Source organism: Oncorhynchus mykiss, chromosome 8 (genome assembly GCF_013265735.2).
Source record: "Oncorhynchus mykiss isolate Arlee chromosome 8, USDA_OmykA_1.1, whole genome shotgun sequence".
In the NCBI taxonomy this organism is placed as follows: Eukaryota; Metazoa; Chordata; class Actinopteri; order Salmoniformes; family Salmonidae; genus Oncorhynchus; species Oncorhynchus mykiss.
Window position 1 is genome coordinate 4,677,163 of NC_048572.1, and position 27,881 is coordinate 4,705,043.

The 27,881-nt window shown below is 45.1% G+C and overlaps 1 protein-coding gene across 2 annotated transcripts; it reads left to right on the forward strand.

Moving 5' to 3' along the window:
- Positions 1–755: 755 nt before the first annotated feature.
- Positions 756–27,826, forward strand: batf (basic leucine zipper transcription factor, ATF-like). Of its 2 annotated transcripts, none has more exons than XM_036984599.1 (3): positions 756–905; positions 13,363–13,467; positions 26,364–27,826. In XM_036984599.1, exons 1-3 carry the CDS (start codon positions 822–824, stop codon positions 26,577–26,579), a joined length of 405 nt encoding a protein of 134 aa, XP_036840494.1. In that variant the 5' UTR covers positions 756–821; the 3' UTR covers positions 26,580–27,826. The 2 variants fall into 2 exon arrangements, with proteins under 2 accessions (XP_036840494.1, XP_036840495.1); XM_036984600.1 differs by lacking the exon at positions 756–905 and adding an exon at positions 10,068–10,433 and having other exon boundaries at positions 26,364–27,824.
- Positions 27,827–27,881: the final 55 nt, after the last annotated feature.

Consider the following 27,881-nt stretch of genomic DNA (forward strand, 5'->3'; position numbering starts at 1 on the left):
GTATCGATATGGTGCTCCTGGGGGAGCCCGGGACCACCAGGTCGTCTAAGGAGGGGTGCACCGGCCCAGGTCGGAAACGGAGCAGGCCAAAGCCCCCGTGCCGCTCAGTAGTGGGATCGCGCCTGTGAATAGACGCTGTGGTGCAGCCTGAGCAATATAGCGGGACACAGTCTTTTTGAGCTGGATTTTTTTTGTTTTTAAAAATGACGTGTTCGTTTTCCTCTTGTAAATCCGTTCGATGTTTTATTTCTTCTTCTAGCTTGAACACGTGTAAAGGAAATAGATATGTCCCGAACTGTGTGTGAAATAATGTGTGTGAAACAATGTGTGTGAAACGTTGGTGATATGACTTAATCTCTGTAGTATAATCAATGAACTGTAATTGTTTTCTGTTCGTTTCAGCTCAGGAAACTATTGAAATAAATGTTTCTTTCTGGAAAGACGCCGCAAACAATGACTTCTATATCGCCTCCTACTGGAATAAAGGTGAAATAATCATTATAGTTAGGAAGCGCTACTTAAAATATCCAACAGGGGCCGCTCTTTGACCGTCGATTGGTATGTGACTTTCTATGTGTGGGGTTTGGCGGCTGGTGTTTCACAACAGGTTTTTTGATTGGTTATTGAGCTATCCAAACGTGAGTTATAGTCCCTCCCTCTTTGCGGACATTGACGGGATTCGATTCATGTGTTCAGCGTGTCATGTTTAAATCTCCCCTGCTTGAAATTGCACCACGGCCATCCTAAACAACGTATTCATGCTGAGTTATTTACACCGGGTCAAACGTTGATTGTATTCGTTATGGAATGCAATCCCAGGCATGAGCCCCATTCAAAACCCACGGTTTAGTCGGCTTCAAAACAAAAGTGACAGAGTGACTAGTTTGAAAATTCAAATATATGTTGTAAGTATTTTTCTGGACAATGCATTGTTGACAACATGGCCGAGCGTCGCAGATTACTGTTCGGTTTGAGAGGGCGCTCCTCTGTCACTGCGTTTTCCCGGTGGTTCAACCATGTCACGAGTGAAAATGTATTGGTCGCGGTATTTTTTGGGCTACTTCTAAATTGCTCCGCGACCATTTTGGCGTTTCAACAACAAAACCATCTATTTCACTGTGACCTGTTTCTGACTATTAGGCAGTGTGGCAGGCTGTTGTTAACTATCAGGCAGTGTGGCAGGCTGTTGTTAACTATCTGGCTGTTGCTGACTATCAGGCTGTTGTTAACTGTTAGGCAGTGTGGCAGGCTGTTGTTAACTATCATGTGTTGCTGACTATCAGGCAGTGTGGCAGGCTGTTGTTAACTATCAGGCTGTTGTTAACTATCAGGCAGTGTGGCAGGCTGTTGCTGACTATCAGGCAGTGTGGCAGGCTGTTGCTGACTATTAGGCTGTGTGGCAGGCTGTTGCTGACTATCAGGCAGTGTGGCAGGCTGTTGCTGACTATTAGGCTGTGTGGCAGGCTGTTGCTGACTATCAGGCAGTGTGGCAGGCTGTTGCTGACTATCAGGCAGTGTGGCAGGCTGTTAACTATCAGGCTGTTGTTAACTATCAGGCTGTTGTTAACTATCAGGCAGTGTGGCAGGCTGTTGTTAACTATCAGGCAGTGTGGCAGGCTGTTGTTAACTATCAGGCAGTGTGGCAGGCTGTTGCTGACTATCAGGCAGTGTGGCAGGCTGTTGCTGACTATCAGGCAGTGTGGCAGGCTGTTGCTGACTATCAGGCAGTGTGGCAGGCTGTTGCTGACTATCAGGCAGGCTGTTGCTGACTATCAGGCAGTGTGCCAGGCTGTTGCTGAGTGAAAGTGTTTGTCGCTGCATTTGAGTCACGTGAGTGAGAGGCGACAGCAGCACGCGCAGTATTGACAACTTTTCGCCAGTTGTAGGCTATTCAGATACCAATTAGCAACCCTTTCCCATAAAATATTAACACGATAGAACTGATGTGCACCAATAAATAACCACAACAAAGCACTGGAAAACGACTAGCTTAAACCGCATTCTAATGTGGCCCTTGTTTATGGAAAACCGTATCAAACAACGGGTTTAACGCATGCTCTGTTCTTGGGTCTCGAGCGGGCAATCAGCGTTGCACTAGTGGTAATTTGAAATGGAAGTTATTGAGTCATGTGCTTCCTGTTATGGGGAAAAGTTCAGAATGAAACTGACAGGCTATATTTGCATATGTTGGCCAGCATATTCATTTCTATGCCATTGTAGCCTAACATTGTGCTCAATAAATATGTTGAAATGAAGATATCACTAGTCATTGCAAATCAATTTGTGTAGCCTACCTGCTTGCAAACGGATTAAATAAATAGGCTATAACTTCAGTTTATTGTTGTTGTAGAATTGTGTTATTATGCAATAAATAATGACCATGTTTAGTTAATTCAATTGGAAGTTTATCAATTGTGATCGTGCATGCTCACAGTTCTATCACAATTGCTGATCAGCTGTTGTTTGAAGGCATTCGATTGACGCTGTCAATCAGATTAGGCTACAGATTAAAAAATAAATTAAAAAATAACCTGGCAGTTGTTGACACGTTTATTCAGAATATCCATATTATATAGAGGACCAGTCAAAAGGATGGACACCTACATTGTAGAACAATATCAAAATATATTTTATATTTGAGATTCTTCAAAGCAGCCAACCTTTGCCATGATGACAGCTTGGCACACTCTTGGAATTATCTCAACCAGCTCCATGAGGTATTCACCTGGAATGCGTTTCAATTAACAGGTGTGACTTGTTAAAAGTTAATTTGTGGAATTGTTTTCCTTAATGTGTTTGAGCCAATCAGTTGTGTTGTGACAAGGTAGGGTGGGTATACAGAAGATAGCCCTATTTGGTAAAAGACCAAGTCCATATTATGGCAAGAACAGCTCAAATAAGCAAAGAGAAATGACAGTCCATCATTATTTTAAGACATGAAGGTCAGTCAATGCAGAACATTTCAAGAACTTTGAAAGTTTATTTGAGTGCAGTCGCAAAAAACTGGCTCTCATGTGGACCGCCACAGGAAAGGAAAACCCAGAGTTACCTCTGCTGCAGAGGATAAGTTCATTAGAGTTACCAGCCTCAGAAATACGTTCATTAGTTAACTGCACTTCAGATTGCAGCCCAAATAAAATCTTCACAGAGTTCAAGTAACAGACACATCTCAACTGTTCAGAGGAGACTGTGTGAATCAGGCCTTCATGGTCGAATTGCTGCAAAGAAACCACTACTAAAGGAAACCAATAATAAGAAGAGACTTGCTTGGGCCAATAAACACGATCAGTGGACATTAGATGCACTTAGTTTTACTAGCATTTAAAAGCAGTTGGAGGCCACAGAAGGAGAGTTGTATGGCGTTGAAGCCCAGTGTCCAAACAAGGGCCAGATGTATACATAATGGTGTCGTTGGAAGAGGGGGATGACTGTGGCAGCTTTCCAATCTTTATTTACTTACTTATTTACTTACTTATTTACTCATTTATTTACTCGTTTATTTACTTATTTATTTACTTGTTTATTTACTTGTTTATTTACTTATTTCTTTACTAATTTATTTACTTCTTTATTTACTCATTTATTTACTTGTTTGTTTATTTATTTACTTATTTATTTACTTGTTTATTTACTTATTTCTTTATTTCTTTACTAATTTATTTACTTGTTTATTTACTCATTTATTTACTTGTTTGTTTATTTATTTCTTTACTTATTTATTTATTTCTTTACAAATGTATTTACTTACTTATTTACTCATTTATTTACTCATTTATTTACTTATTTATTTACTTGTTTATTTACTTGTTTATTTACTTATTCATTTATTTCTTCCACGTGCATTTATTACACCATCATTGTGCCCAAAACAATCCTGCATATACAGAAATGTAACTGGGTGTATTGAGCTATAGGCCCAGATCATGTGGAAGTCATGACTCCACGTGAACAGCAGGCTGATCCTTCGTGTTGGTACAGTACAGATATTGTAAAGAAAAAGCAAAACCATTGTTTTTTATATGTTTTGGTTTTAGCACTTTGGGAAGAATTTATTTCTTTAACATTGCGATCGCAAACAAAAAATAGCAGACGACACCTAGTGCACAACAGAAATTGGAACAATTAATCAAAAGAGTATAAACATTTTAATTTGAAACTTCTTGTTTTGAAGCTGAAATTAGTAGCTATTTGGGCGACCCAACCAAATTTCACATAGAAATGGGAGTAATAGATCTGTCATTCTCATTGAAAGCAAGTCTAAGATGCAGTAGATCTGTTCTATGTGCGCTAATTCTATGTTTCCCGTTCTTCATTTTCGTCTTTTATTTTCGTTTTTTTGTACACCAGCTTCAAACAGCTGAAAATACAATATTTTTGGTTCTGGAAAATATATTTCACAGCGGTACCATGATTCACTTGTTTTGCCACATAAACTGAAATTAGGCCAACGATTAGAATTTTAGCAACCAGGAAATGGGAGGAGGGATTTTTGCATAGTACATCTTTCACGCAACCCTAGAAATCACTTCCTTCAATGGTGCCCTATTCTCAACAGCAAAGCAAGATACAGATCTTGACCCAAGTTGAGTTTCACGGAGCGCCTGCTCCCTCTTAGCAGAAGAAAAAACAACAAAAAACATCACAAGTCCAATTTGGGTTATTTTCACAGAATCAACAGCACCCAACATCTTTTCCACCCACGTGATAGCACAAATGGATCAGCCAAAAGGCCTGGATCCACTTTCTCCAAAATCTCACTCCCACTGTACCAAACTAATCTTTCTCATAACCATGTCCATCAATACAAAAACTTGGCCTCCGAGCTCTTCACCTCACTCATTCACTTCCATCTCCAGAACTACTTGACCCCGAGTGTTCTTCGACATGCCATTTTTCAACAGATTCAAACTCAACCTTTGCCCTCCTTCACTCTCTTCAACCTCTTCTTCTTCCTCCTCATTTTCCTCATCCCCTCGTCACTCGAAATCCACCTTTCCATATCCCTGTCCCCATATTAATCTTAATCTTAATCTGAATCTTCTCCCGGCTCTGCTAGTGGCCCACTGGCATCTCGACGGGATGGAACTCCAACTCATGAGCATAATTAGACAAGGCTGGTATACAATCGTGTCCCTGCCGGTAAACCAATTCAACCCAAAACTGGCCTTCGACTGTCCGCCGTTATGGCATTATCTCCAGAATAAACACCTGAGGATGGGGTCGTAATTTCAATCACTGAATCAAATATGTACAGTACTAGTCAAAAGTTTTAGAACACCTACTCATTCAAAGGTTTTTCTTAATTTTTTACTATTTTCTACATTGTAGAATAATAGTGAAGACATCACAAAACTATGAAATAACACATATGGAATCATGTAGTAACCAAACAAAGTGTTAAACAAAACAAAAATATATTTAATATTTTATATTCTTCAAATAGCCTCTGAAAATAGCTGACTGGTGGATTCAAAGCCTCTCAATGGCCAATACATCATCAATCCAGGGTTTAAATACATCATTGGTTGGGATGCATTCTGGTCTTGTCCTTGAAGCTCTTCAGAACATGTTTCTGTGTTGGAGGCTCTTCTGCCAGGCAGAGGGTGTTTAGGTCTGCCTTTTCTTCCGGCGTACAATGATTGTTTTCTTGATCTCATGACACCAAATGCAACAAAAACAACAACAACAATAACTTCAAAATGGTGGCTACATTATGAAGAGTAACCTACCATGTAAAAACAACAGCAGTAACTTCAAAATGGTGGCTACATTATGAAGAGAAACCTTCCATGTAAAAACAACAGCAGTAACTTCAAAATGGTGGCTACATTATGAAGAGAAACCTTCCATGTAAAAACAACAGCAGTAACTTCAAAATGGTGGCTACATTATGAAGAGAAACCTTCCATGTAAAAACAACAGCAGTAACTTCAAAATGGTGGCTACACAATGAAGAGAAACCTTCCATGTAACAACAACAGCAGTAACTTCAAAATGGTGGCTACGCAATGAAGAGAAACCTACCATGTAACAACAACAGCAGTAACTTCAAAATGGTGGCTACATTATGAAGAGAAACCTTCCATGTAAAAACAACAGCAGTAACTTCAAAATGGTGGCTACATTATGAAGAGAAACCTTCCATGTAAAAACAACAGCAGTAACTTCAAAATGGTGGCTACATTATGAAGAGAAACCTTCCATGTAACAACAACAGCAGTAACTTCAAAATGGTGGCTACATTATGAAGAGAAACCTTCCATGTAAAAACAACAGCAGTAACTTCAAAATGGTGGCTACATTATGAAGAGAAACCTTCCATGTAACAACAACAGCAGTAACTTCAAAATGGTGGCTACATTATGAAGAGTAACCTTCCATGTAAAAACAACAGCAGTAACTTCAAAATGGTGGCTACATTATGAAGAGTAACCTTCCATGTAAAAACAACAGCAGTAACTTCAAAATGGTGGCTACATTATGAAGAGTAACCTTCCATGTAAAAACAACAGCAGTAACTTCAAAATGGTGGCTACATTATGAAGAGTAACCTTCCGTGTAAAAACAACAGCAGTAACTTCAAAATGGTGGCTACATTATGAAGAGAAACCCTCCCTATAAGGTTACATGCTGTACATGTACTAGACTAGAGGACATAGATAAATATTTCATGGTTTCTGATAAAAATACACAGGAACAGCGAGCGCCATCTTCACAAAATAAAACGATCAGAAAAACCTGAAAGACATACGCAAAGGTTATTTCTGTATTCACCAATATAGTCTGTACAATCCCCCCCCCCCCCCCCCCCCCTACTCTGACTGGAAAAGTGACACATAAAATCTAAACAAATGTAAATCATGTCCTGACTTTCAGGTGTGGTGTGGACACCTGCTCGTCAAACATCTCATTCCAAAATCATGGGCATTAATATGGAGTTGGTCCCCCCTTTGATGCTATAACAGCCTCCACTCTTCTGGGAAGGCGTTCCACTAGATGTTGGAACATTGCTTTAGGGACTTGCTCCATTCAGCCACAAGAACATTAGTGAGGTCGGGCACTGATGTTGGGCGATTAGGCCTGGCTCGCAGTCGGCGTTTCAATTCATCCCAAAGGTACTCGATGTGGTCAGGGCTCTGTGCAGGCCAGTCAAGTTCTTCCACAGCGAACTCGACAAACCATTTCTGTATGGACCTCAATTTGTACACGGTGGCATTGTCATACTGAAACAGGAAAGGGTCTTCCCCAAAATGTTGCCACGAAGATGGAAGCACAGAATCATCTAGAATGTCATTGTATGCTGTGGCATTAATATTTCCCTTCACTGGAACTAAGGGGCCTAGCACGAACCATGAAAAACAGCCCCAGACCATTATTCTTCCTCCACCAAACTTTACAGTTGCCACTATGCATTCGGGTAGGTAGCGTTCTCTCCAAACCCAGATTTGTCCGTTGTACTGCCAGATGGTGAATTGTGATTCATCACTCTAGAGAATGCATTTCCACTGCTCCAGAGTCCAATGGCGGCGAGTTTTATATCACTCCAGCCGATGCTTGGCATTGCACATGGTGATCTTAGCCTTGTGTGCGGCTGCTCGGCCATGGAATCCCATTTCACGAAGCTCCCGGCGAACAGTGCTTGTGCTGACGTTGCTTCCAGAAACTGTTTGGAACTTGGTGAGTGTTACAGACGATTTTTACACACTACGTGCTTCGGCACTCAGCGGTCCCGTTCTGTGATCTTGTGTGGCTTACCACTGTGTGGCTGAGCCGTTGTTGTTCCTAGACGTTTCCACTTCACAAAAACAGCTCTTACAGTTTGCTGTGGAAGCTCTAGCAGGGCAGAAATTTGACAAACTGACTTGTTGAAAAGGTGGAATCCTATGACGGTGCCACGTTGAAAGTCACTGAGCTCTTCAGTATGGGGCCATTCTACTGCCAATGTTTGTCTACGGAGATTGCATGGCTGTGTGCTCGATTTTATACATGTGTCAGCAACAGGTGTGGCTGAAATAGCCCGAATTCACTAATTTGAAGGGGTGTCCACATACTTTTGTATATATATATATATATATATACAAAAGTAACTATAGTGTAACCTTACACATCGCCCATTATAGTAAAGCTGAGTGGAGTTTTTTACAGACCAGGATGGTTGACAGGTTGGTTGACTGGGTGGTTGACTGGGTGGTTGACTGGGTGGTTGACAGGTTGGTTGACTGGGTGGTTGACTGGATGGTTGACAGGTTGGTTGACTGGGTGGTTGACTGGGTGGTTGACTGGATGGTTGACTGGATGGTTGACTGGTTGGTTGACTGGATGGTTGACTGGATGGTTGACTGGATGGTTGACTGGATGGTTGACAGGTTGGTTGACTGGATGGTTGACTGGATGGTTGACTGGATGGTTGACAGGTTGGTTGACAGGTTGGTTGACTGGATGGTTGACAGGTTGGTTGACTGGATGGTTGACAGGTTGGTTGACTGGATGGTTGACTGGATGGTTGACTGGATGGTTGACTGGATGGTTGACTGGATGGTTGACAGGTTGGTTGACTGGATGGTTGACTGGATGGTTGACTGGATGGTTGACAGGTTGGTTGACAGGTTGGTTGACTGGATGGTTGACAGGTTGGTTGACAGGTTGGTTGACTGGATGGTTGACAGGTTGGTTGACTCACCTCAGACGACACCCCTTTCTCTTTAAAGTGCATTACTTCTGACAGGGTCCAATAGGTCTCACCCCCTGTGACTATCCCCCTGAGGCTGGTGAGGTGCTGAGATAGGAGTAGTGTAGGCTGGTGGAAACTCCAAAGCTATGTGCTAATGTGTGAGAGTCAGTCATCCGTTAAGAGTTTCTGTCTAAACTACAGTACGGTAGATCCTCTTCCCCAGTCATCCATTAACCTCTACAGGATTGGTGTCTCCCCCCGCCCCGCGGGACGGTTGAGCGAACGTGCGCTAATGTGATTAGCATGAGGTTGTAAATAACAAGAACATCTCCCAGGACATAGACATATCTGATATGAGCAGAAATCTAACTGTACTGCCCAATTTACAGAAGCTATTACAGTTTACAGAAGCTATTACAGTGAAATAATACCATGCAATTGTTTGAGCAGAGTGGACAATTATGAACTTTAAAATCTATTAATAAACCAATTAGGCACATTTGGGCAGTCTTGATACAACATTTTGAACAGATATACAATGGTTCATTGGATCAGTCTAAAACTTTGCGTGTACACTACTGCCATCTAGTGGCCAAAATCTGAATTGTGCCTGGGCTGGAATAATACGCAGACAACATTATTCTGTATACTTCTGGCCCTTCTTTGGACACTGTGTTAACAAACCTCCAGATGAGCTTCAATGCCATACAACTCTCCTTCCGTGGTCTGGGCCCAGGTTATAGAAGGAGACAACAGATCTGGGACCAGGCTATAGAAGGAGACAACAGATCTGGGAACAGGCTATAGAAGGAGACAACAGATCTGGGACCAGGCTATAGAAGGAGACAACAGATCTGGGACCAGACTATAGAAAGAGACAACAGATCTGGGATCAGTCTGTAAGTATTTGTATCTAACCTGGAATGATTCGATTTCTTCATTCCGAAAGGTTTCTTCAACCGAAAGGTTGCCAGTTCAAATCCCCGAGCTGACAAGGTACAAATCTGTCATTCTGCCCCTGAACAAGGCAGTTAACCCACTGTTCCTAGGCCGTCATTGAAAACAATAATTTGTTCTTAACTGACTTGCCCAGTTAAATAAAGGTCAAATTAAAAATACATCCAAAAAATAAATTCCTGGCCTATTTTATTGCTGTAGTCATATGAAAATATACCTCATTTGATAATCACCATCGCTCTATGAAACTGTGTGTAAACAGTGTCTCATTCTACCTCCTAATATTCCAGTCTGGCTAATTCCAGGATCAGCATATGACATATATTCCCCCTGTAAATAGAAGAATGGACCCCCTGTGGGGTTTACTTGGTAGTAGATATGCCCCTATTGGTTGATAAACTTTCCAAGGGTCATGTGACTTCCAGTTGTGTGTCACTAACCCTGTTTTACCAGAAACCACATCAGACACTGGCTGCTAATTAGACAGTGTGTGTGTCAGTGAGAAAGAGAGGAAAGGAGGGCGGGAGAGTAATAGAAGAGAGAGAGAGAGAAGAAGAAAGAGTTCTTACTCATTAAGCGATCGACCAAGTTCAGCTAAGCCCACACACACACTCTCTCTCTCTCTCTCTCTCTCTGCTGCACACACGCTCACACAGCGGTACACACACATCGATACAGACACAAACAGAAAGCAGAAGTGGAGAGAGGCTCTGGGTTTGGGGCGACGTGGTTGGTTATGGCTCATGGTTCTGACAGTAATGATTCCAGTTATGTCAAATCCCCTTTGCCAGCGAGCAGCAGGCAGGTAAGGAGATCCTCTCTCTGTCGCTGTCTTTCTGTCTCTCTGTCTCACTGTCTCTCAGCGAGCAGCAGGCAGGTAAGGAGATCCTCTCTCTCCACCCACTTTTCCTCTTCTCCCTTCATATTTTGTATTTTCTTTCACTGTAGTTGTAGTGTTTATTCAGTCATGAAGTGTTATCATTAGGATATTAATACATAGACAGGCAAGGGCAGCTTTTCTATCCTCTTCTGTCTCTCTGTCGCTGTCTCTCTGTCTCTCTGTCACTGTCTCTGTCGCTGTCTCTCTGTCTCACTGTCTCTCTATCTCTCTCTCTGTCACTGTCTGTCTCTCTGTCACTGTCTGTCTCTCTGTTTCTCTGTCGCTGTCTCTCTGTCTCTGTCTCTCTGTGTCACTGTCTCTGTCTCTGTCTCTCTGTCTCACTGTCTCTCTATCTCTCTCTCTGTCACTGTCTGTCTCTCTGTCGCTGTCTCTCTGTCACTGTCTCTCTCTCTGTCACTGTCTCTCTGTCGCTGTCTCTCTGTCACTGTCTCTCTGTCTCTCTGTCGCTGTCTCTCTGTCACTGTCTCTCTCTATCTCTGTCACTGTCTCTCTCTCTGTCTCTCTCTCTGTCACTGTCTCTCTGTCTCTCTCTGTCACTGTCACTGTCTCTCTCTCTATCGCTGTCTCTCTCTCACTGTCTCTGTCGCTGTCTCTCTGTCGCTGTCTCTCTGTCTCTCTGTATGTGTCGCTGTCTGTCTCTGTCTCTCTCTGTCTGTCTGTCTCTCTCTCTCTGTCGCTGTCTCTCTGTCGCTGTCTGTCTCTGTCTCTCTCTGTCGCTGTCTTTCTGTCTCTCTGTCGCTGTGTCTGTCACTCTGTCTCTGTCACTCTCTCTGTCGCTGTCTCTGTCACTCTGTCTCTGTCTCTCTCTCTGTCGCTGTCTCTGTCTCTCTCTCTGTCGCTCTCTCTGTCACTCTGTCTCTGTCTCTCTCTCTGTTACTCTGTCTCTGTCTCTCTCTCTGTCGCTGTCTCTGTTACTCTGTCTCTGTCTCTCTCTCTGTCGCTGTCTCTCTGTCTCTCTCTCTGTCGCTGTCTCTGTCACTCTGTCTCTGTTGCTGTCTCTCTGTCTCTCTCTCTGTCGCTGTCTCTGTCACTCTGTCTCTGTCTCTCTCTCTGTCGCTGTCTCTGTCTCTGTCACTCTCTCTGTCGCTGTCTCTGTCACTCTGTCTCTGTTTCTGTCTCTCTCTCTCTGTCGCTGTCTCTGTCACTCTGTCTCTGTCTCTCTCTCTGTCGCTGTCTCTGTCTCTCTCTCTGTCGCTGTCTCTCTCTCTCTGTCTCTGTCACTCTGTCTCTCTGTCTGTTGCTGTCGCTGTCTCTGTCTCTCTCTCTGTCTCTGTCTCTCTGTCTCTGTCACTCTGTCGCTGTCTGTCTCTCTGTCGCTGTCTCTCTGTCTCTCTGTCTCTGTCACTCTGTCTCTCTCTCTGTCGCTGTCTCTGTCACGCTCTCTGTCGCTGTCTCTGTCACTCTGTCGCTGTCTGTCTCTCTGTCGCTGTCTCTCTGTCTCTCTGTCTCTCTCTCTCTCATAACATGTATTCAGTCATGAAGTGTTATCATTGGTATGTTGAGACATGTGAGAAGACTGTTATTGTTTTATACATCAGCTCGGATGGGGCATTATAATCACCTTTTCAATAACATATCGTTGAGGTTTCATACATCACCATCACACGGGTGGTCATTTGAGACAGGTTTAGTCTTGTTGTCCCTGGTATTACACAGCCGATTCAAATGATGAACACATCGTCAAGCTTTGACTATTTGAATCAGCTGTGTTGTGCTAGAGCACAAACCAACAGGTGCATCCCTTTGGTTCCCCAGGACAGAGTTTGTCTTCTTCCTCAGTGTTTAGATTTGGATTGGAATGTAGAATCATGTAGAATCATAGAATCATGTTAGAATCATATAATCATGCTAGAATCATGTAGAATCAAAGAATCATGTTAGAATCATGTAGAATCATAGAATCATAGAATCATGCTAGAATCATAGAATCATGTTAGAATCATGTAGAATCGTAGAATCATAGAATCATGTTACAATCATGTAGAATCATGCTAGAATCATGTAGAATCATATAATCATGTTAGAATCATGTAGAATCATAGAATCATGCTAGAATCATGTAGAATCAAAGAATCATGTTAGAATCATGTAGAATCAAAGAATCATGTTAGAATCATGTAGAATCATAGAATCATGCTAGAATCATGTAGAATCATGCTAGAATCATGTAGAATCGTAGAATCATAGAATCATGTTAGAATCATGTAGAATCATGCTAGAATCATGTAGAATCAAAGAATCATGTTAGAATCATGTAGAATCATAGAATCATGTTAGAATCATGTAGAATCATGCTAGAATCATGTAGAATCATATAATCATGTTAGAATCATAGAATCATATAGAATCATGTAGAATCATGCATGACAACACTGAATAGTTTTCTTGATGACAATTATTTGTATAGTTAGGTGTGGCCTGGGAATGAAGGCCGTTTGATGAGCTGATAGACATCTGCTGAGAAAGGATGGGTCGGGTGGGTCTGACTCGTCAGTTAACACATCACCTCAGATCACGCCTTGTTTCATGTCCCGATCATGGTATCAGAACAGCTTTGTAGAAATGACGCGTCAGTCAAGTCATGCATCAAAGAGATGTCTCATCCTAGAACTGTCTCAATATTAGTATGCATGATTATACATTTTCAATCTACAATATCTACTATATAGTGGAATGAACCCTAATACTCCACCTATTAGTGTCAGTCAGTTAGTCAGTCAGTCAGTTAGTCAGTCAGTTAGTCAGTTAGTCAGTTAGTTAGTTAGTTAGTTAGTTAGTGTGAGCAACAGTTAGCGTCCTGTCAGGAAGATGACTGCCCCGTGTCTCTCCCCAGGGCTCCTCAGACAACATAAAGAAAGTCATGAGAAGAGAGAAGAACCGTATCGCTGCCCAGAAGAGCAGGATGAGACAGACCCAGAAGGCAGACAGTCTACACCTGGTGAGGATGACTGCCCACAATGCAATACACTGATGCATGCAACATGTCTGGCTACGAGTTAGGCTGACCACCCACAATGCAACACACCGATGCATGCAACATGTCTGGCTATGAGTTAGGCTGACCACCCACAATGCAACACACCGATGCATGCAACATGTCTGGCTATGAGTTAGGCTGACCACCCACAATGCAACACACCGATGCATGCAACATGTCTGGCTATGAGTTAGGCTGACCACCCACAATGCAACACACCGATGCATGCAACATGTCTGGCTATGAGTTAGGCTGACCACCCACAATGCAACACACTGATGCATGCACCATGTCTGTCTATGAGTTAGGCTGACTACCCACAATGCAACACACCGATGCATGCACCATGTCTGTCTACGAGTTAGGCTGACCACCCACAATGCAACACACCGATGCATGCAACATGTCTGGCTATGAGTTAGGCTGACCACCCACAATGCAACACACCGATGCATGCAACATGTCTGGCTATGAGTTAGGCTGACCACCCACAATGCAACACACTGATGCATGCACCATGTCTGTCTATGAGTTAGGCTGACTACCCACAATGCAACACACCGATGCATGCACCATGTCTGTCTACGAGTTAGGCTGACCACCCACAATGCAACACACCGATGCATGCAACATGTCTGGCTATGAGTTAGGCTGACCACCCACAATGCAACACACCGATGCATGCAACATGTCTGGCTATGAGTTAGGCTGACCACCCACAATGCAACACACCGATGCATGCACCATGTCTGTCTATGAGTTAGGCTGACTACCCACAATGCAACACACCGATGCATGCACCATGTCTGGCTACGAGTTAGTCTGACTACCCACAATGCAGTACACCGATGCATGCACCATGTCTGGCTATGAGTTAGACATGGCATGAGCAGTGAATCAATTGAGGGTGGCAGGGTAGCCTAGGGGTTAGAGCGTTGGGCTAGTAACCAAAAGGTTGCAAGTTCAAACCCCCGAGCTGACAAGGTACAAATCTGTCGTTCTGCCCCTGTTCCTAGGCCGTCATTGAAAATAAGAATTTGTTCTTAACTGACTTGCCTGGTTAAATAAAGGTAAAATAAAATTTAAAAAAATTAAGGATGATATAGCCTGGTCCCAGATCTGTTGTCTCCTTCTATAGCCTGGTCCCAGATCTGTTGTCTCCTTCTATAGCCTGGTCCCAGAACAAGGAGTGGATGCCCACTCCTTGTTTTGCTTGACCATGAGCAATGGAGTTGGCAAGAACACAAACAGATCTGGGACCAGGCTATAGAAGGAGACAACAGATCTAGCACAAACAGACTGGTACTCCGGCTACAAGTCAGTAACCGACTGGAACTCAGGCTACAAGTCAGTAACCGACTGGTACTCAGGCTACAAGTCAGTAACCGACTGGTACTCCGGCTACAAGTCAGTAACCGACTGGTACTCCGGCTACAAGTCAGTAACCGACTGGTACTCCGGCTACAAGTCAGTAACCGACTGGTACTCCGGCTACAACTCAGTAACCGACTGGTACTCCGGCTACAAGTCAGTAACCGACTGGTACTCCGGCTACAAGTCAGTAACTGATTGGTTATGTAGTAATCAAACGTTTTCAAGTCCTTCAATTCACGGGGACCATTTCCCCAGTGAACTACCACGATAAGACTGTGTTGTTGGGAATCTGTGTTGGTCTGTGTTGGTCTGTGTGAGATGATATTGACAGGGTGACCATTTCCCCAGTGAACTACCACGATAAGACTGTGTTGTTGGGAATCTGTGTTGGTCTGTGTTGGTCTGTGTGAGATGATATTGACAGGGTGACCATTTCCCCAGTGAACTACCACGATAAGACTGTGTTGTTGAGAATCTGTGTTGGTCTGTGTGAGATGATATTGACAGGGTGACCATTTCCCCAGTGAACTACCACGATAAGACTGTGTTGTTGGGAATCTGTGTTGGTCTGTGTTGGTCTGTGTGAGATGATATTGACAGGGTGACCATTTCCCCAGTGAACTACCACGATAAGACTGTGTTGTTGGGAATCTGTGTTGGTCTGTGTTGGTCTGTGTGAGATGATATTGACAGGGTGACCATTTCCCCAGTGAACTACCACGATAAGACTGTGTTGTTGGGAATCTGTGTTGGTCTGTGTTGGTCTGTGTGAGATGATATTGACAGGGTGACCATTTCCCCAGTGAACTACCACGATAAGACTGTGTTGTTGGGAATCTGTGTTGGTCTGTGTGAGATGATATTGACAGGGTGACCATTTCCCCAGTGAACTACCACGATAAGACTGTGTTGTTGGGAATCTGTGTTGGTCTGTGTTGGTCTGTGTGAGATGATATTGACAGGGTGACCATTTCCCCAGTGAACTACCACGATAAGACTGTGTTGTTGAGAATCTGTGTTGGTCTGTGTTGGTCTGTGTGAGATGATATTGACAGGGTGACCATTTCCCCAGTGAACTACCACGATAAGACTGTGTTGTTGGGAATCTGTGTTGGTCTGTGTTGGTCTGTGTGAGATGATATTGACAGGGTGACCATTTCCCCAGTGAACTACCACGATAAGACTGTGTTGTTGGGAATCTGTGTTGGTCTGTGTTGGTCTGTGTGAGATGATATTGACAGGGTGCTGCTGATGGACCATGTGGCGATGTGTCATCGTGGCTTCTGTTGGGCTCAACACTTGAGCTTGAGTCCCAGGTAGCACCCTACTCCCTATATAGTGCACTACTTATGATTCTGATAGCTACGAAACTCTGGTCAAAATACGTGCACTGAATAGGGAATAGGGAAAGCTATTTGACACCCTGCCGTGGCCAGATCTCTGCCTATGTGTTTGCTGTAGTGCTGAGAGTATTCATTATCACGTGTGGGCGTCAGCAACCCAGAGACCAGAACTAACGATTATTGCACTGAATCTTATCATCAGAAATGGGTGTTTTTCCTCCTGTTTTTACCTAGAATTTTCCACTGTGACAGTAGTTCTCTGTAGTGGTAGGCTGGTAGGCTGGTAGGCTGGTAGGCTGGTGGGCTGGTAGGCTGGTGGGCTGGTGGGCTGGTAGGCTGGTGGGCTGGTGGGCTGGTAGGCTGGTAGGCTGGTGGGCTGGTGGGCTGGTAGGCTGGTAGGCTGGTAGGCTGGTGGGCTGGTGGGCTGGTAGGCTGGTGGGCTGGTGGGCTGGTAGGCTGGTAGGCTGGTGGGCTGGTAGGCTGGTAGGCTGGTGGGCTGGTGGGCCGGTAGGCTGGTGGGCTGGTAGGCTGGTAGGCCGGCGGGCTGGTAAGCTGGTAGGCACTGGCCGGTAGGCTGGTAGGCTGGTAGGCCGGCAGGCTGGTAGGCCGGTAGGCTGGTAGGCCGGCAGGCTGGTAAGCCGGTAGGCTGGTAGGCCGGCAGGCTGGTAGGCCGGTAGGCTGGTAAGCCGGTAGGCTGGTAGCAATACCGCTCTACTCTAGTAGTTTTCTGTACCAGAGTAGCAGTAGCGATTTGACACGTGACTGCAGGTACTTGTAGGTGTAGTCAAAGTGAAAAAGCACAGTCACTTTCATTTCAACGTCTCTTTCTGTTGATTGACTGGTTGGCTGCAGAGTCCAGGTTTTAGTCACGGCCTTTCACTGCTGTCGTTTGTTACTGTCTAGTAGAGAACACCTATTTCCGTTTCAAGACGCTACAAATAAACGTAGCGATAGCGGTTAGTGTTGCTAAAGAGGAGAGAGATTATCAATGGGATACCGTGCAGTTCAGCTGGGGACACTTCCTTCATAAGGTCTATGGTGGCATGTCAAAATCAACGCATATAGAGTCGATAGAAGACACCCAGTCAAACTCTCAACTCTCCAGAAAATATGTCTGTCATTTAATAGAGCCCAGGTCGGATAACTCTTTTAAATTTGTAAAAAAAAAAAAAAAAATCTCTGTTGTTTTTTGTTGTTGCTCTGAGGTCCTCATTTACATTTTGTAGTTGTTCCGTTACAGTGTGGGCCTGCACAGGGCCAGATGAGCTTTGCGTGTTTGTGGGTGATGATGGCCTTTTACTCCCAGAGGTGTAGGAAGCTAAACAGGTTAGAGAGAAATGTTCCACTTATTGGTTCCTGTAAAGGTGGAGAGAGGGCCAGGGTTAGAGGAGGGAAGATAGAGAGTGATAGACTGTGTAGTATTACTGTCAGAGACAGGCCTGGGTAAACCCCAGGGCTCACGTCACTTAGGCTAACAACCCACTGACACGGGTTCTTTACCAGAAATGACGGCCGTTCTCTCCCCTCCCACCCACGGTTTACTACTATACCTAATTTACACAGAAGAAAGAGAGAGAGAGTCTTCTGAATGACTTCTACTCAGGAAACAGGAAACGTGTCACAGTGAGGGAAAAAAAAAAAACTTCCTGTTTATCAAGTGAGTTGAAGAAACATACAACCACAGAATATGCTGAGCCAACACTGGTGTGTCCCCCCTCATGCTCTAGTGAAGTCTGGGCTGAGCCAACACTGGTGTGTCCCCCCATCATGCTCTAGTGAAGTCTGGGCTGAGCCAACACTGGTGTGTCCCCCATCATGCTCTAGTGAAGTCTGGGCTGAGCCAACACTGGTGTGTCCCCCCATCATGCTCTAGTGAAGTCTGGGCTGAGCCAACACTGGTGTGTCCCCCCTCATGCTCTAGTGAAGTCTGGGCTGAGCCAACACTGGTGTGTCCCCCCTCATGCTCTAGTGAAGTCTGGGCTGAGCCAACACTGGTGTGTCCCCCCTCATGCTCTAGTGAAGTCTGGGCTGAGCCAACACTGGTGTGTCCCCCCTCATGCTCTAGTGAAGTCTGGGCTGAGCCAACACTGGTGTGTCCCCCCTCATGCTCTAGTGAAGTCTGGGCTGAGCCAACACTGGTGTGTCCCCCCTCATGCTCTAGTGAAGTCTGGGCTGAGCCAACACTGGTGTGTCCCCCCTCATGCTCTAGTGAAGTCTGGGCTGAGCCAACACTGGTGTGTCCCCCCTCATGCTCTAGTGAAGTCTGGGCTGAGCCAACACTGGTCTGTCCCCCATCATGCTCTAGTGAGGTCTGGGCTGAGCCAATACTGGTCTGTCCCTCATCATGCTCTAGTGAGGTCTGGGCTGAGCCAATACTGGCCCCCCATCATGCTCTACTGAGGTCTGGGCTGAGCCAACACTGGTCTGTCCCCCATCATGCTCTAGTGAGGACTGGGCTGAGCCAACACTGGTCCCCCATCATGCTCTAGTGAGGTCTGGGCTGAGCCAACACTGGTCCCCCATCATACTCTAGTGAGGGCTGGGCTGAGCCAACACATGGATAAGGCTCACAGAACTAGACCAGGTGGGATGGTTTACAGATAATGTAATCACATAGACTGGATCTACCAACCACCACCACCCACATCCTAGGTTTCCACAAAGATCGTTGACACTGAAATGCCATTTCTGTGCAAAAAAAATTGGGAGACCATTTGTTGACAAATTAAGGAAATTGTCTGGGGATTTCTTTTCTTTGAAGTTACAGAACTACAGACTGATGATGCCTCGGTATTAAAAAAAAATGAAGGTCGATGTCCGTCCCCCTTGCGGAAATCTAATTAGCACAATACAAAAATCCCCATAAAAATCTGTTTTTTTTTGTATTGGATTCGTTTCAATCCACCACATCTGGGGTGAAAGGTCACAGAGCTAGAGCAGTGTTATGTCAGACCAGAAGACATCTGGGGTGAAAGGTCACAGAGCTAGAGCAGTGTTTGTCAGACCAGAAGACATCTGGGGTGAAAGGTCACAGAGCTAGAGCAGTGTTATGTCAGACCAGAAGACATCTGGGGTGAAAGGTCACAGAGCTAGAGCAGTGTTATGTCAGACCAGAAGACATCTGGGGTGAAAGGTCACAGAGCTAGAGCAGTGTTTGTCAGACCAGAAGACATCTGAGGTGAAAGGTCACAGAGCTAGAGCAGTGTTTGTCAAACCAGAAGACATCTGGGGTGAAAGGTCACAGAGCTAGAGCAGTGTTTGTCAGACCAGAAGACATCTGGGGTGAAAGGTCACAGAGCTAGAGCAGTGTTTGTCAGACCAGAAGACATCTGGGGTGAAAGGTCACAGAGCTAGAGCAGTGTTATGTCAGACCAGAAGACATCTGGGGTGAAAGGTCACAGAGCTAGAGCAGTGTTATGTCAGACCAGAAGACATCTGGGGTGAAAGGTCACAGAGCTAGAGCAGTGTTATGTCAGACCAGAAGACATCTGGGGTGAAAGGTCACAGAGCTAGAGCAGTGTTATGTCAGACCAGAAGACATCTGGGGTGAAAGGTCACAGAGCTAGAGCAGTGTTTGTCAGACCAGAAGACATCTGGGGTGAAAGGTCACAGAGCTAGAGCAGTGTTATGTCAGACCAGAAGACATCTGGGGTGAAAGGTCACAGAGCTAGAGCAGTGTTATGTCAGACCAGAAGACATCTGGGGTGAAAGGTCACAGAGCTAGAGCAGTGTTATGTCAGACCAGAAGACATCTGGGGTGAAAGGTCACAGAGCTAGAGCAGTGTTATGTCAGACCAGAAGACATCTGGGGTGAAAGGTCACAGAGCTAGAGCAGTGTTATGTCAGACCAGAAGACATCTGGGGTGAAAGGTCACAGAGCTAGAGCAGTGTTATGTCAGACCAGAAGACATCTGGGGTGAAAGGTCACAGAGCTAGAGCAGTGTTATGTCAGACCAGAAGACATCTGGGGTGAAAGGTCACAGAGCTAGAGCAGTGTTATGTCAGACCAGAAGACATCTGGGGTGAAAGGTCACAGAGCTAGAGCAGTGTTATGTCAGACCAGAAGACATCTGGGGTGAAAGGTCACAGAGCTAGAGCAGTGTTATGTCAGACCAGAAGACATCTGGGGTGAAAGGTCACAGAGCTAGAGCAGTGTTATGTCAGACCAGAAGACATCTGGGGTGAAAGGTCACAGAGCTAGAGCAGTGTTATGTCAGACCAGAAGACATCTGGGGTGAAAGGTCACAGAGCTAGAGCAGTGTTATGTCAGACCAGAAGACATCTGGGGTGAAAGGTCACAGAGCTAGAGCAGTGTTATGTCAGACCAGAAGACATCTGGGGTGAAAGGTCACAGAGCTAGAGCAGTGTTATGTCAGACCAGAAGACATCTGGGGTGAAAGGTCACAGAGCTAGAGCAGTGTTATGTCAGACCAGAAGACATCTGGGGTGAAAGGTCACAGAGCTAGAGCAGTGTTTGTCAGACCAGAAGACATCTGGGGTGAAAGGTCACAGAGCTAGAGCAGTGTTATGTCAGACCAGAAGACATCTGGGGTGAAAGGTCACAGAGCTAGAGCAGTGTTATGTCAGACCAGAAGACATCTGGGGTGAAAGGTCACAGAGCTAGAGCAGTGTTATGTCAGACCAGAAGACATCTGGGGTGAAAGGTCACAGAGCTAGAGCAGTGTTATGTCAGACCAGAAGACATCTGGGGTGAAAGGTCACAGAGCTAGAGCAGTGTTATGTCAGACCAGAAGACATCTGGGGTGAAAGGTCACAGAGCTAGAGCAGTGTTATGTCAGACCAGAAGACATCTGGGGTGAAAGGTCACAGAGCTAGAGCAGTGTTATGTCAGACCAGGAGACATCTGGGGTGAAAGGTCACAGAGCTAGAGCAGTGTTATGTCAGACCATGAGACATCTGGGGTGAAAGGTCACAGAGCTAGAGCAGTGTTATGTCAGACCAGAAGACATCTGGGGTGAAAGGTCACAGAGCTAGAGCAGTGTTATGTCAGACCAGAAGACATCTGGGGTGAAAGGTCACAGAGCTAGAGCAGTGTTATGTCAGACCAGAAGACATCTGGGGTGAAAGGTCACAGAGCTAGAGCAGTGTTATGTCAGACCAGAAGACATCTGGGGTGAAAGGTCACAGAGCTAGAGCAGTGTTATGTCAGACCAGAAGACATCTGGGGTGAAAGGTCACAGAGCTAGAGCAGTGTTATGTCAGACCAGAAGACATCTGGGGTGAAAGGTCACAGAGCTAGAGCAGTGTTATGTCAGACCATGAGACATCTGGGGTGAAAGGTCACAGAGCTAGAGCAGTGTTATGTCAGACCAGAAGACATCTGGGGTGAAAGGTCACAGAGCTAGAGCAGTGTTATGTCAGACCAGAAGACATCTGGGGTGAAAGGTCACAGAGCTAGAGCAGTGTTATGTCAGACCATGAGACATCTGGGGTGAAAGGTCACAGAGCTAGAGCAGTGTTATGTCAGACCAGAAGACATCTGGGGTGAAAGGTCACAGAGCTAGAGCAGTGTTATGTCAGACCATGAGACATCTGGGGTGAAAGGTCACAGAGCTAGAGCAGTGTTATGTCAGACCAGAAGACATCTGGGGTGAAAGGTCACAGAGCTAGAGCAGTGTTATGTCAGACCAGAAGACATCTGGGGTGAAAGGTCACAGAGCTAGAGCAGTGTTATGTCAGACCATGAGACATCTGGGGTGAAAGGTCACAGAGCTAGAGCAGTGTTATGTCAGACCAGAAGACATCTGGGGTGAAAGGTCACAGAGCTAGAGCAGTGTTATGTCAGACCATGAGACATCTGGGGTGAAAGGTCACAGAGCTAGAGCAGTGTTATGTCAGACCAGAAGACATCTGGGGTGAAAGGTCACAGAGCTAGAGCAGTGTTATGTCAGACCAGAAGACATCTGGGGTGAAAGGTCACAGAGCTAGAGCAGTGTTATGTCAGACCAGAAGACATCTGGGGTGAAAGGTCACAGAGCTAGAGCAGTGTTATGTCAGACCAGAAGACATCTGGGGTGAAAGGTCACAGAGCTAGAGCAGTGTTATGTCAGACCAGAAGACATCTGGGGTGAAAGGTCACAGAGCTAGAGCAGTGTTATGTCAGACCAGAAGACATCTGGGGTGAAAGGTCACAGAGCTAGAGCAGTGTTATGTCAGACCAGAAGACATCTGGGGTGAAAGGTCACAGAGCTAGAGCAGTGTTATGTCAGACCAGAAGACATCTGGGGTGAAAGGTCACAGAGCTAGAGCAGTGTTATGTCAGACCAGAAGACATCTGGGGTGAAAGGTCACAGAGCTAGAGCAGTGTTATGTCAGACCAGAAGACATCTGGGGTGAAAGGTCACAGAGCTAGAGCAGTGTTATGTCAGACCAGAAGACATCTGGGGTGAAAGGTCACAGAGCTAGAGCAGTGTTATGTCAGACCAGAAGACATCTGGGGTGAAAGGTCACAGAGCTAGAGCAGTGTTATGTCAGACCAGAAGACATCTGGGGTGAAAGGTCACAGAGCTAGAGCAGTGTTATGTCAGACCAGAAGACATCTGGGGTGAAAGGTCACAGAACTAGAGCAGTGTTATGTCAGACCAGAAGACATCTGGGGTGAAAGGTCACAGAGCTAGAGCAGTGTTATGTCAGACCAGAAGACATCTGGGGTGAAAGGTCACAGAGCTAGAGCAGTGTTATGTCAGACCAGAAGACATCTGGGGTGAAAGGTCACAGAGCTAGAGCAGTGTTATGTCAGACCATGAGACATCTGGGGTGAAAGGTCACAGAGCTAGAGCAGTGTTATGTCAGACCAGAAGACATCTGGGGTGAAAGGTCACAGAGCTAGAGCAGTGTTATGTCAGACCAGAAGACATCTGGGGTGAAAGGTCACAGAGCTAGAGCAGTGTTATGTCAGACCATGAGACATCTGGGGTGAAAGGTCACAGAGCTAGAGCAGTGTTATGTCAGACCAGAAGACATCTGGGGTGAAAGGTCACAGAGCTAGAGCAGTGTTATGTCAGACCAGAAGACATCTGGGGTGAAAGGTCACAGAGCTAGAGCAGTGTTATGTCAGACCAGAAGACATCTGGGGTGAAAGGTCACAGAGCTAGAGCAGTGTTATGTCAGACCAGAAGACATCTGGGGTGAAAGGTCACAGAGCTAGAGCAGTGTTATGTCAGACCAGAAGACATCTGGGGTGAAAGGTCACAGAGCTAGAGCAGTGTTATGTCAGACCATGAGACATCTGGGGTGAAAGGTCACAGAGCTAGAGCAGTCGACTTCTGTCTGTAGCGTCCCAACAGTTTGGGCTGCACACTCATATGACCCCTCTGTGGAAAGGTGAGGCTCTCAGGAACACCTACATTTCGGGTTTTGCTCTAAGACACCCACAGGCCTCACCAGACTCGTCTGAAGATCCCCTGGTACCAGTAGAAAAAAATGAATAGAAAAATATATGGATACTGTTTCCTGTAAAAAAAAAAAGATAAAAAAAAAAGATATGTAACATTTTTGATCAAATCATTTTTTCTATATTTTTGGGGGATATATATAAATATATATATATCTTGTGTTATTGGAGGTGACTTACTGTAAAGCAGGCTGGGTTACTGTAAAGCAGGCTGGGTTACTGGGTTACTGTAAAGCAGGCTGGCTTACTGGGTTACTGTAAAGCTGGCTGGGTTACTGTAAAGCAGGCTGGGTTACTGGGTTACTGTAAAGCAGGCTGGGTTACTGTAAAGCAGGTTGGGTTACTGTAAAGCAGGCTGGGTTACTGGGTTACTGTAAAGCAGGCTGGGTTACTGTAAAGCAGGTTGGGTTACTGTAAAGCAGGCTGGGTTACTGGGTGACTGTAAAGCAGGCTGGGTTACTGTAAAGCAGGTTGGGTTACTGTAAAGCAGGCTGGGTTACTGGGTTACTGTAAAGCAGGCTGGCTTACTGGGTTACTGTAAAGCCGGCTGGGTTACTGTAAAGCAGGCTGGGTTACTGGGTTACTGTAAAGCAGGCTGGGTTACTGTAAAGCAGGTTGGGTTACTGTAAAGCAGGCTGGGTTACTGGGTTACTGTAAAGCAGGCTGGGTTACTGTAAAGCAGGTTGGGTTACTGTAAAGCAGGCTGGGTTACTGGGTTACTGTAAAGCAAGCTGGGTTACTGTAAAGCAGGTTGGGTTACTGTAAAGCAGGCTGGGTTACTGGGTTACTGTAAAGCAGGCTGGGTTACTGTAAAGCAGGTTGGGTTACTGTAAAGCAGGCTGGGTTACTGGGTTACTGTAAAGCAAGCTGGGTTACTGTAAAGCAGGTTGGGTTACTGTAAAGCAGGCTGGGTTACTGGGTTACTGTAAAGCAGGCTGGGTTACTGTAAAGCAGGTTGGGTTACTGTAAAGCAGGCTGGGTTACTGGGTTACTGTAAAGCAGGCTGGGTTACTGTAAAGCAGGCTGGGTTACTGTAAAGCAGGCTGGGTTACTGGGTTACTGTAAAGCAGGCTGGCTTACTGGGTTACTGTAAAGCCGGCTGGGTTACTGTAAAGCAGGCTGGGTTACTGGGTTACTGTAAAGCAGGCTGGGTTACTGTAAAGCAGGTTGGGTTACTGTAAAGCAGGCTGGGTTACTGGGTGACTGTAAAGCAGGCTGGGTTACTGTAAAGCAGGTTGGGTTACTGGGTGACTGTAAAGCAGGCTGGGTTACTGTAAAGCAGGTTGGGTTACTGTAAAGCAGGCTGGGTTACTGGGTGACTGTAAAGCAGGCTGGGTTACTGTAAAGCAGGTTGGGTTACTGTAAAGCAGGCTGGGTTACTGGGTTACTGTAAAGCAGGCTGGGTTACTGTAAAGCAGGTTGGGTTACTGTAAAGCAGGCTGGGTTACTGGGTTACTGTAAAGCAGGCTGGGTTACTGTAAAGCAGGTTGGGTTACTGTAAAGCAGGCTGGGTTACTGGGTTACTGTAAAGCAGGCTGGGTTACTGTAAAGCAGGTTGGGTTACTGTAAAGCAGGCTGGGTTACTGGGTTACTGTAAAGCAGGCTGGGTTACTGTAAAGCAGGTTGGGTTACTGTAAAGCAGGCTGGGTTACTGGGTTACTGTAAAGCAGGCTGGGTTACTGTAAAGCAGGTTGGGTTACTGTAAAGTAGGCTGGGTTACTGTAAAGCAGGCTGGGTTACTGTAAAGCAGGTTGGGTTACTGTAAAGCAGGCTGGGTTACTGGGTTACTGTAAAGCCGGCTGGGTTACTGTAAAGCAGGCTGGGTTACTGTAAAGCAGGCTGGGTTACTGTAAAGCAGGCTGGGTTACTGTAAAGCAGGCTGGGTTACTGTAAAGCAGGTTGGGTTACTGTAAAGCAGGCTGGGTTACTGGGTTACTGTAAAGCAGGCTGGGTTACTGTAAAGCAGGTTGGGTTACTGTAAAGCAGGCTGGGTTACTGGGTTACTGTAAAGCAGGCTGGGTTACTGTAAAGCAGGTTGGGTTACTGTAAAGCAGGCTGGGTTACTGGGTTACTGTAAAGCAGGCTGGGTTACTGTAAAGCAGGTTGGGTTACTGTAAAGTAGGCTGGGTTACTGTAAAGCAGGCTGGGTTACTGTAAAGCAGGTTGGGTTACTGTAAAGCAGGCTGGGTTACTGGGTTACTGTAAAGCCGGCTGGGTTACTGTAAAGCAGGCTGGGTTACTGTAAAGCAGGCTGGGTTACTGTAAAGCAGGCTGGGTTACTGTAAAGCAGGCTGGGTTACTGTAAAGCAGGCTGGGTTACTGGGTTACTGTAAAGCAGGCTGGGTTACTGGGTTACTGTAAAGCCGGCTGGGTTACTGTAAAGCCGGCTGGGTTACTGTAAAGCAGGCTGGGTTACTGTAAAGCAGGCTGGGTTACTGGGTTACTGTAAAGCAGGCTGGGTTACTGTAAAGCAGGCTGGGTTACTGTAAAGCCGGCTGGGTTACTGTAAAGCAGGCTGGGTTACTGTAAAGCAGGCTGGGTTACTGTAAAGCAGGCTGGGTTACTGGGTTACTGTAAAGCAGGCTGGGTTACTGGGTTACTGTAAAGCAGGCTGGGTTACTGTAAAGCAGGCTGGGTTACTGTAAAGCACTTTTGAGACCTAGTGATGTAAAGCAGCATTTATGCATACATTTGTTTGATTGATTGATTCGCTTCTGTGGTTTCAGGAGAGTGAGAACCTAGAGAAGGAGAACGCAGCACTGAGGAAGGAGGTGAAGAGACTAACAGAAGAGGCCAAGTATCTCTCCTCCGTCCTGACTACCCATGAGCCTCTCTGCAGCGGCCTGGCCCCTCAGACGACCCATGACCTCCTGTACTCCCCCCACCACCACGGGAGCAGTGCCTTCCACCACAGTATTGCTGTGTCTCACTACCAACACTGATCGCCACAGACCAACAAGGGGGACTGGAGAGAAGCTGGAGAAGTTTAGTGACCTTGGTACACTGTGGCACCCTACTTCCTTAGTAGTGCACTTCTTTTCACCAGAGCCCTATGGGTCAAAACGTTGTGTACTATATAGAGCCACTTGGAACAGGATGTGTAGAGGATGGAGTAAAGACTGGCATTTTGAAACGTCACAGAACAAGCAACACTTAGGAATGGTTTAAAATAACAGATGTTCTTCTTTTGAAAAGATGCCAAAAGGCAGTCTGATATATAAAATGACTTTCCAAACCTGTCTCTAGGACGCGACTGTAGAATCAATCAAATGGACAATGCAAATAGTCCATGTCTAACTATAGGAAGAGAAAACCAACATGATCACGATACCAGAACACCAGTTTGTGGAAATGTTTCTTGTCCTCTATTCATACAAAGATGAATGATAAAAATGATTCAGTTTTACGTGTTTACTTCTTTTTCCTCGTATATAACCTTTGACCCCTTCAATCTTGGAGGGTTACAGTGTTTTTTTGTGCATTGCTCTTGTGTCCGTTGTAGATTTGAACCTTTTTTTTTTTTTAATATTTGAAGTAACGCTGAACTGTGTCACTGTTTCTACATTTTTCAACAGTTTTGTTATTTTAGTGTTTATTGGCCTAAAAAAAAAAGGTGTAATAGTGTAATTGTTTTACTGGAAATACTCAGGATACAATCCCACATCGTAGATGATAACAACCGGTTATTTGTGATGGAGGTCGAAGAGCATTTGATAAATTGTGTTTTAATGACTCCAACGATGTTGAAGATATTCTTGTCGAAAAAAAAAATGCTGCTTTTCTATTTTGATACCAACAAATGTGTTATCTGAATCATGTAAGTTCTATCTGACAACCAGACAATCATTTTAATAACGAAATCATCATGTTAATCTGTATGGTCGCCCTATGTGGTCGCTAGGTGGCGCTGTGCACCTGTAAGGTACTCTATTGTTAATCTATATGGTCGCTAGGTGGCGCTGTGTACCTACCTATAAGTAAAGGTCAGGTACGGTAAAGCATTGTATGCTCCAATATGAGTGTTTTTCTGATTGCACTTGAGACAGGACTTACACTGTCTGGTTTACCATAAGTAGTATTGTGATTGTACTTTTTAAATATTTTCTGTTGTATCGAAACGTGTTTTTAAATATATATATATATATATATATATATATATATATATATGTTGTCTTACTGCACATGTAGAAATAAAGTTAACGTTAGAAAAAAATGCAAATGTAAATAGTGACGTTGAATCTCGT

Bases quoted from the DNA above. Each gene is read 5' to 3' on its own strand.
- batf (XM_036984599.1), top strand. From the start codon at position 822: ATGAGCCCCATTCAAAACCCACGGTTTAGTCGGCTTCAAAACAAAAGT. The intron at 906-13,362 runs GTAAGTATTTTT...GTCTCTCCCCAG, and splicing joins TGAAAATTCAAATATATGTT to GGCTCCTCAGACAACATAAA. The intron at 13,468-26,363 runs GTGAGGATGACT...CTGTGGTTTCAG, and splicing joins AGGCAGACAGTCTACACCTG to GAGAGTGAGAACCTAGAGAA.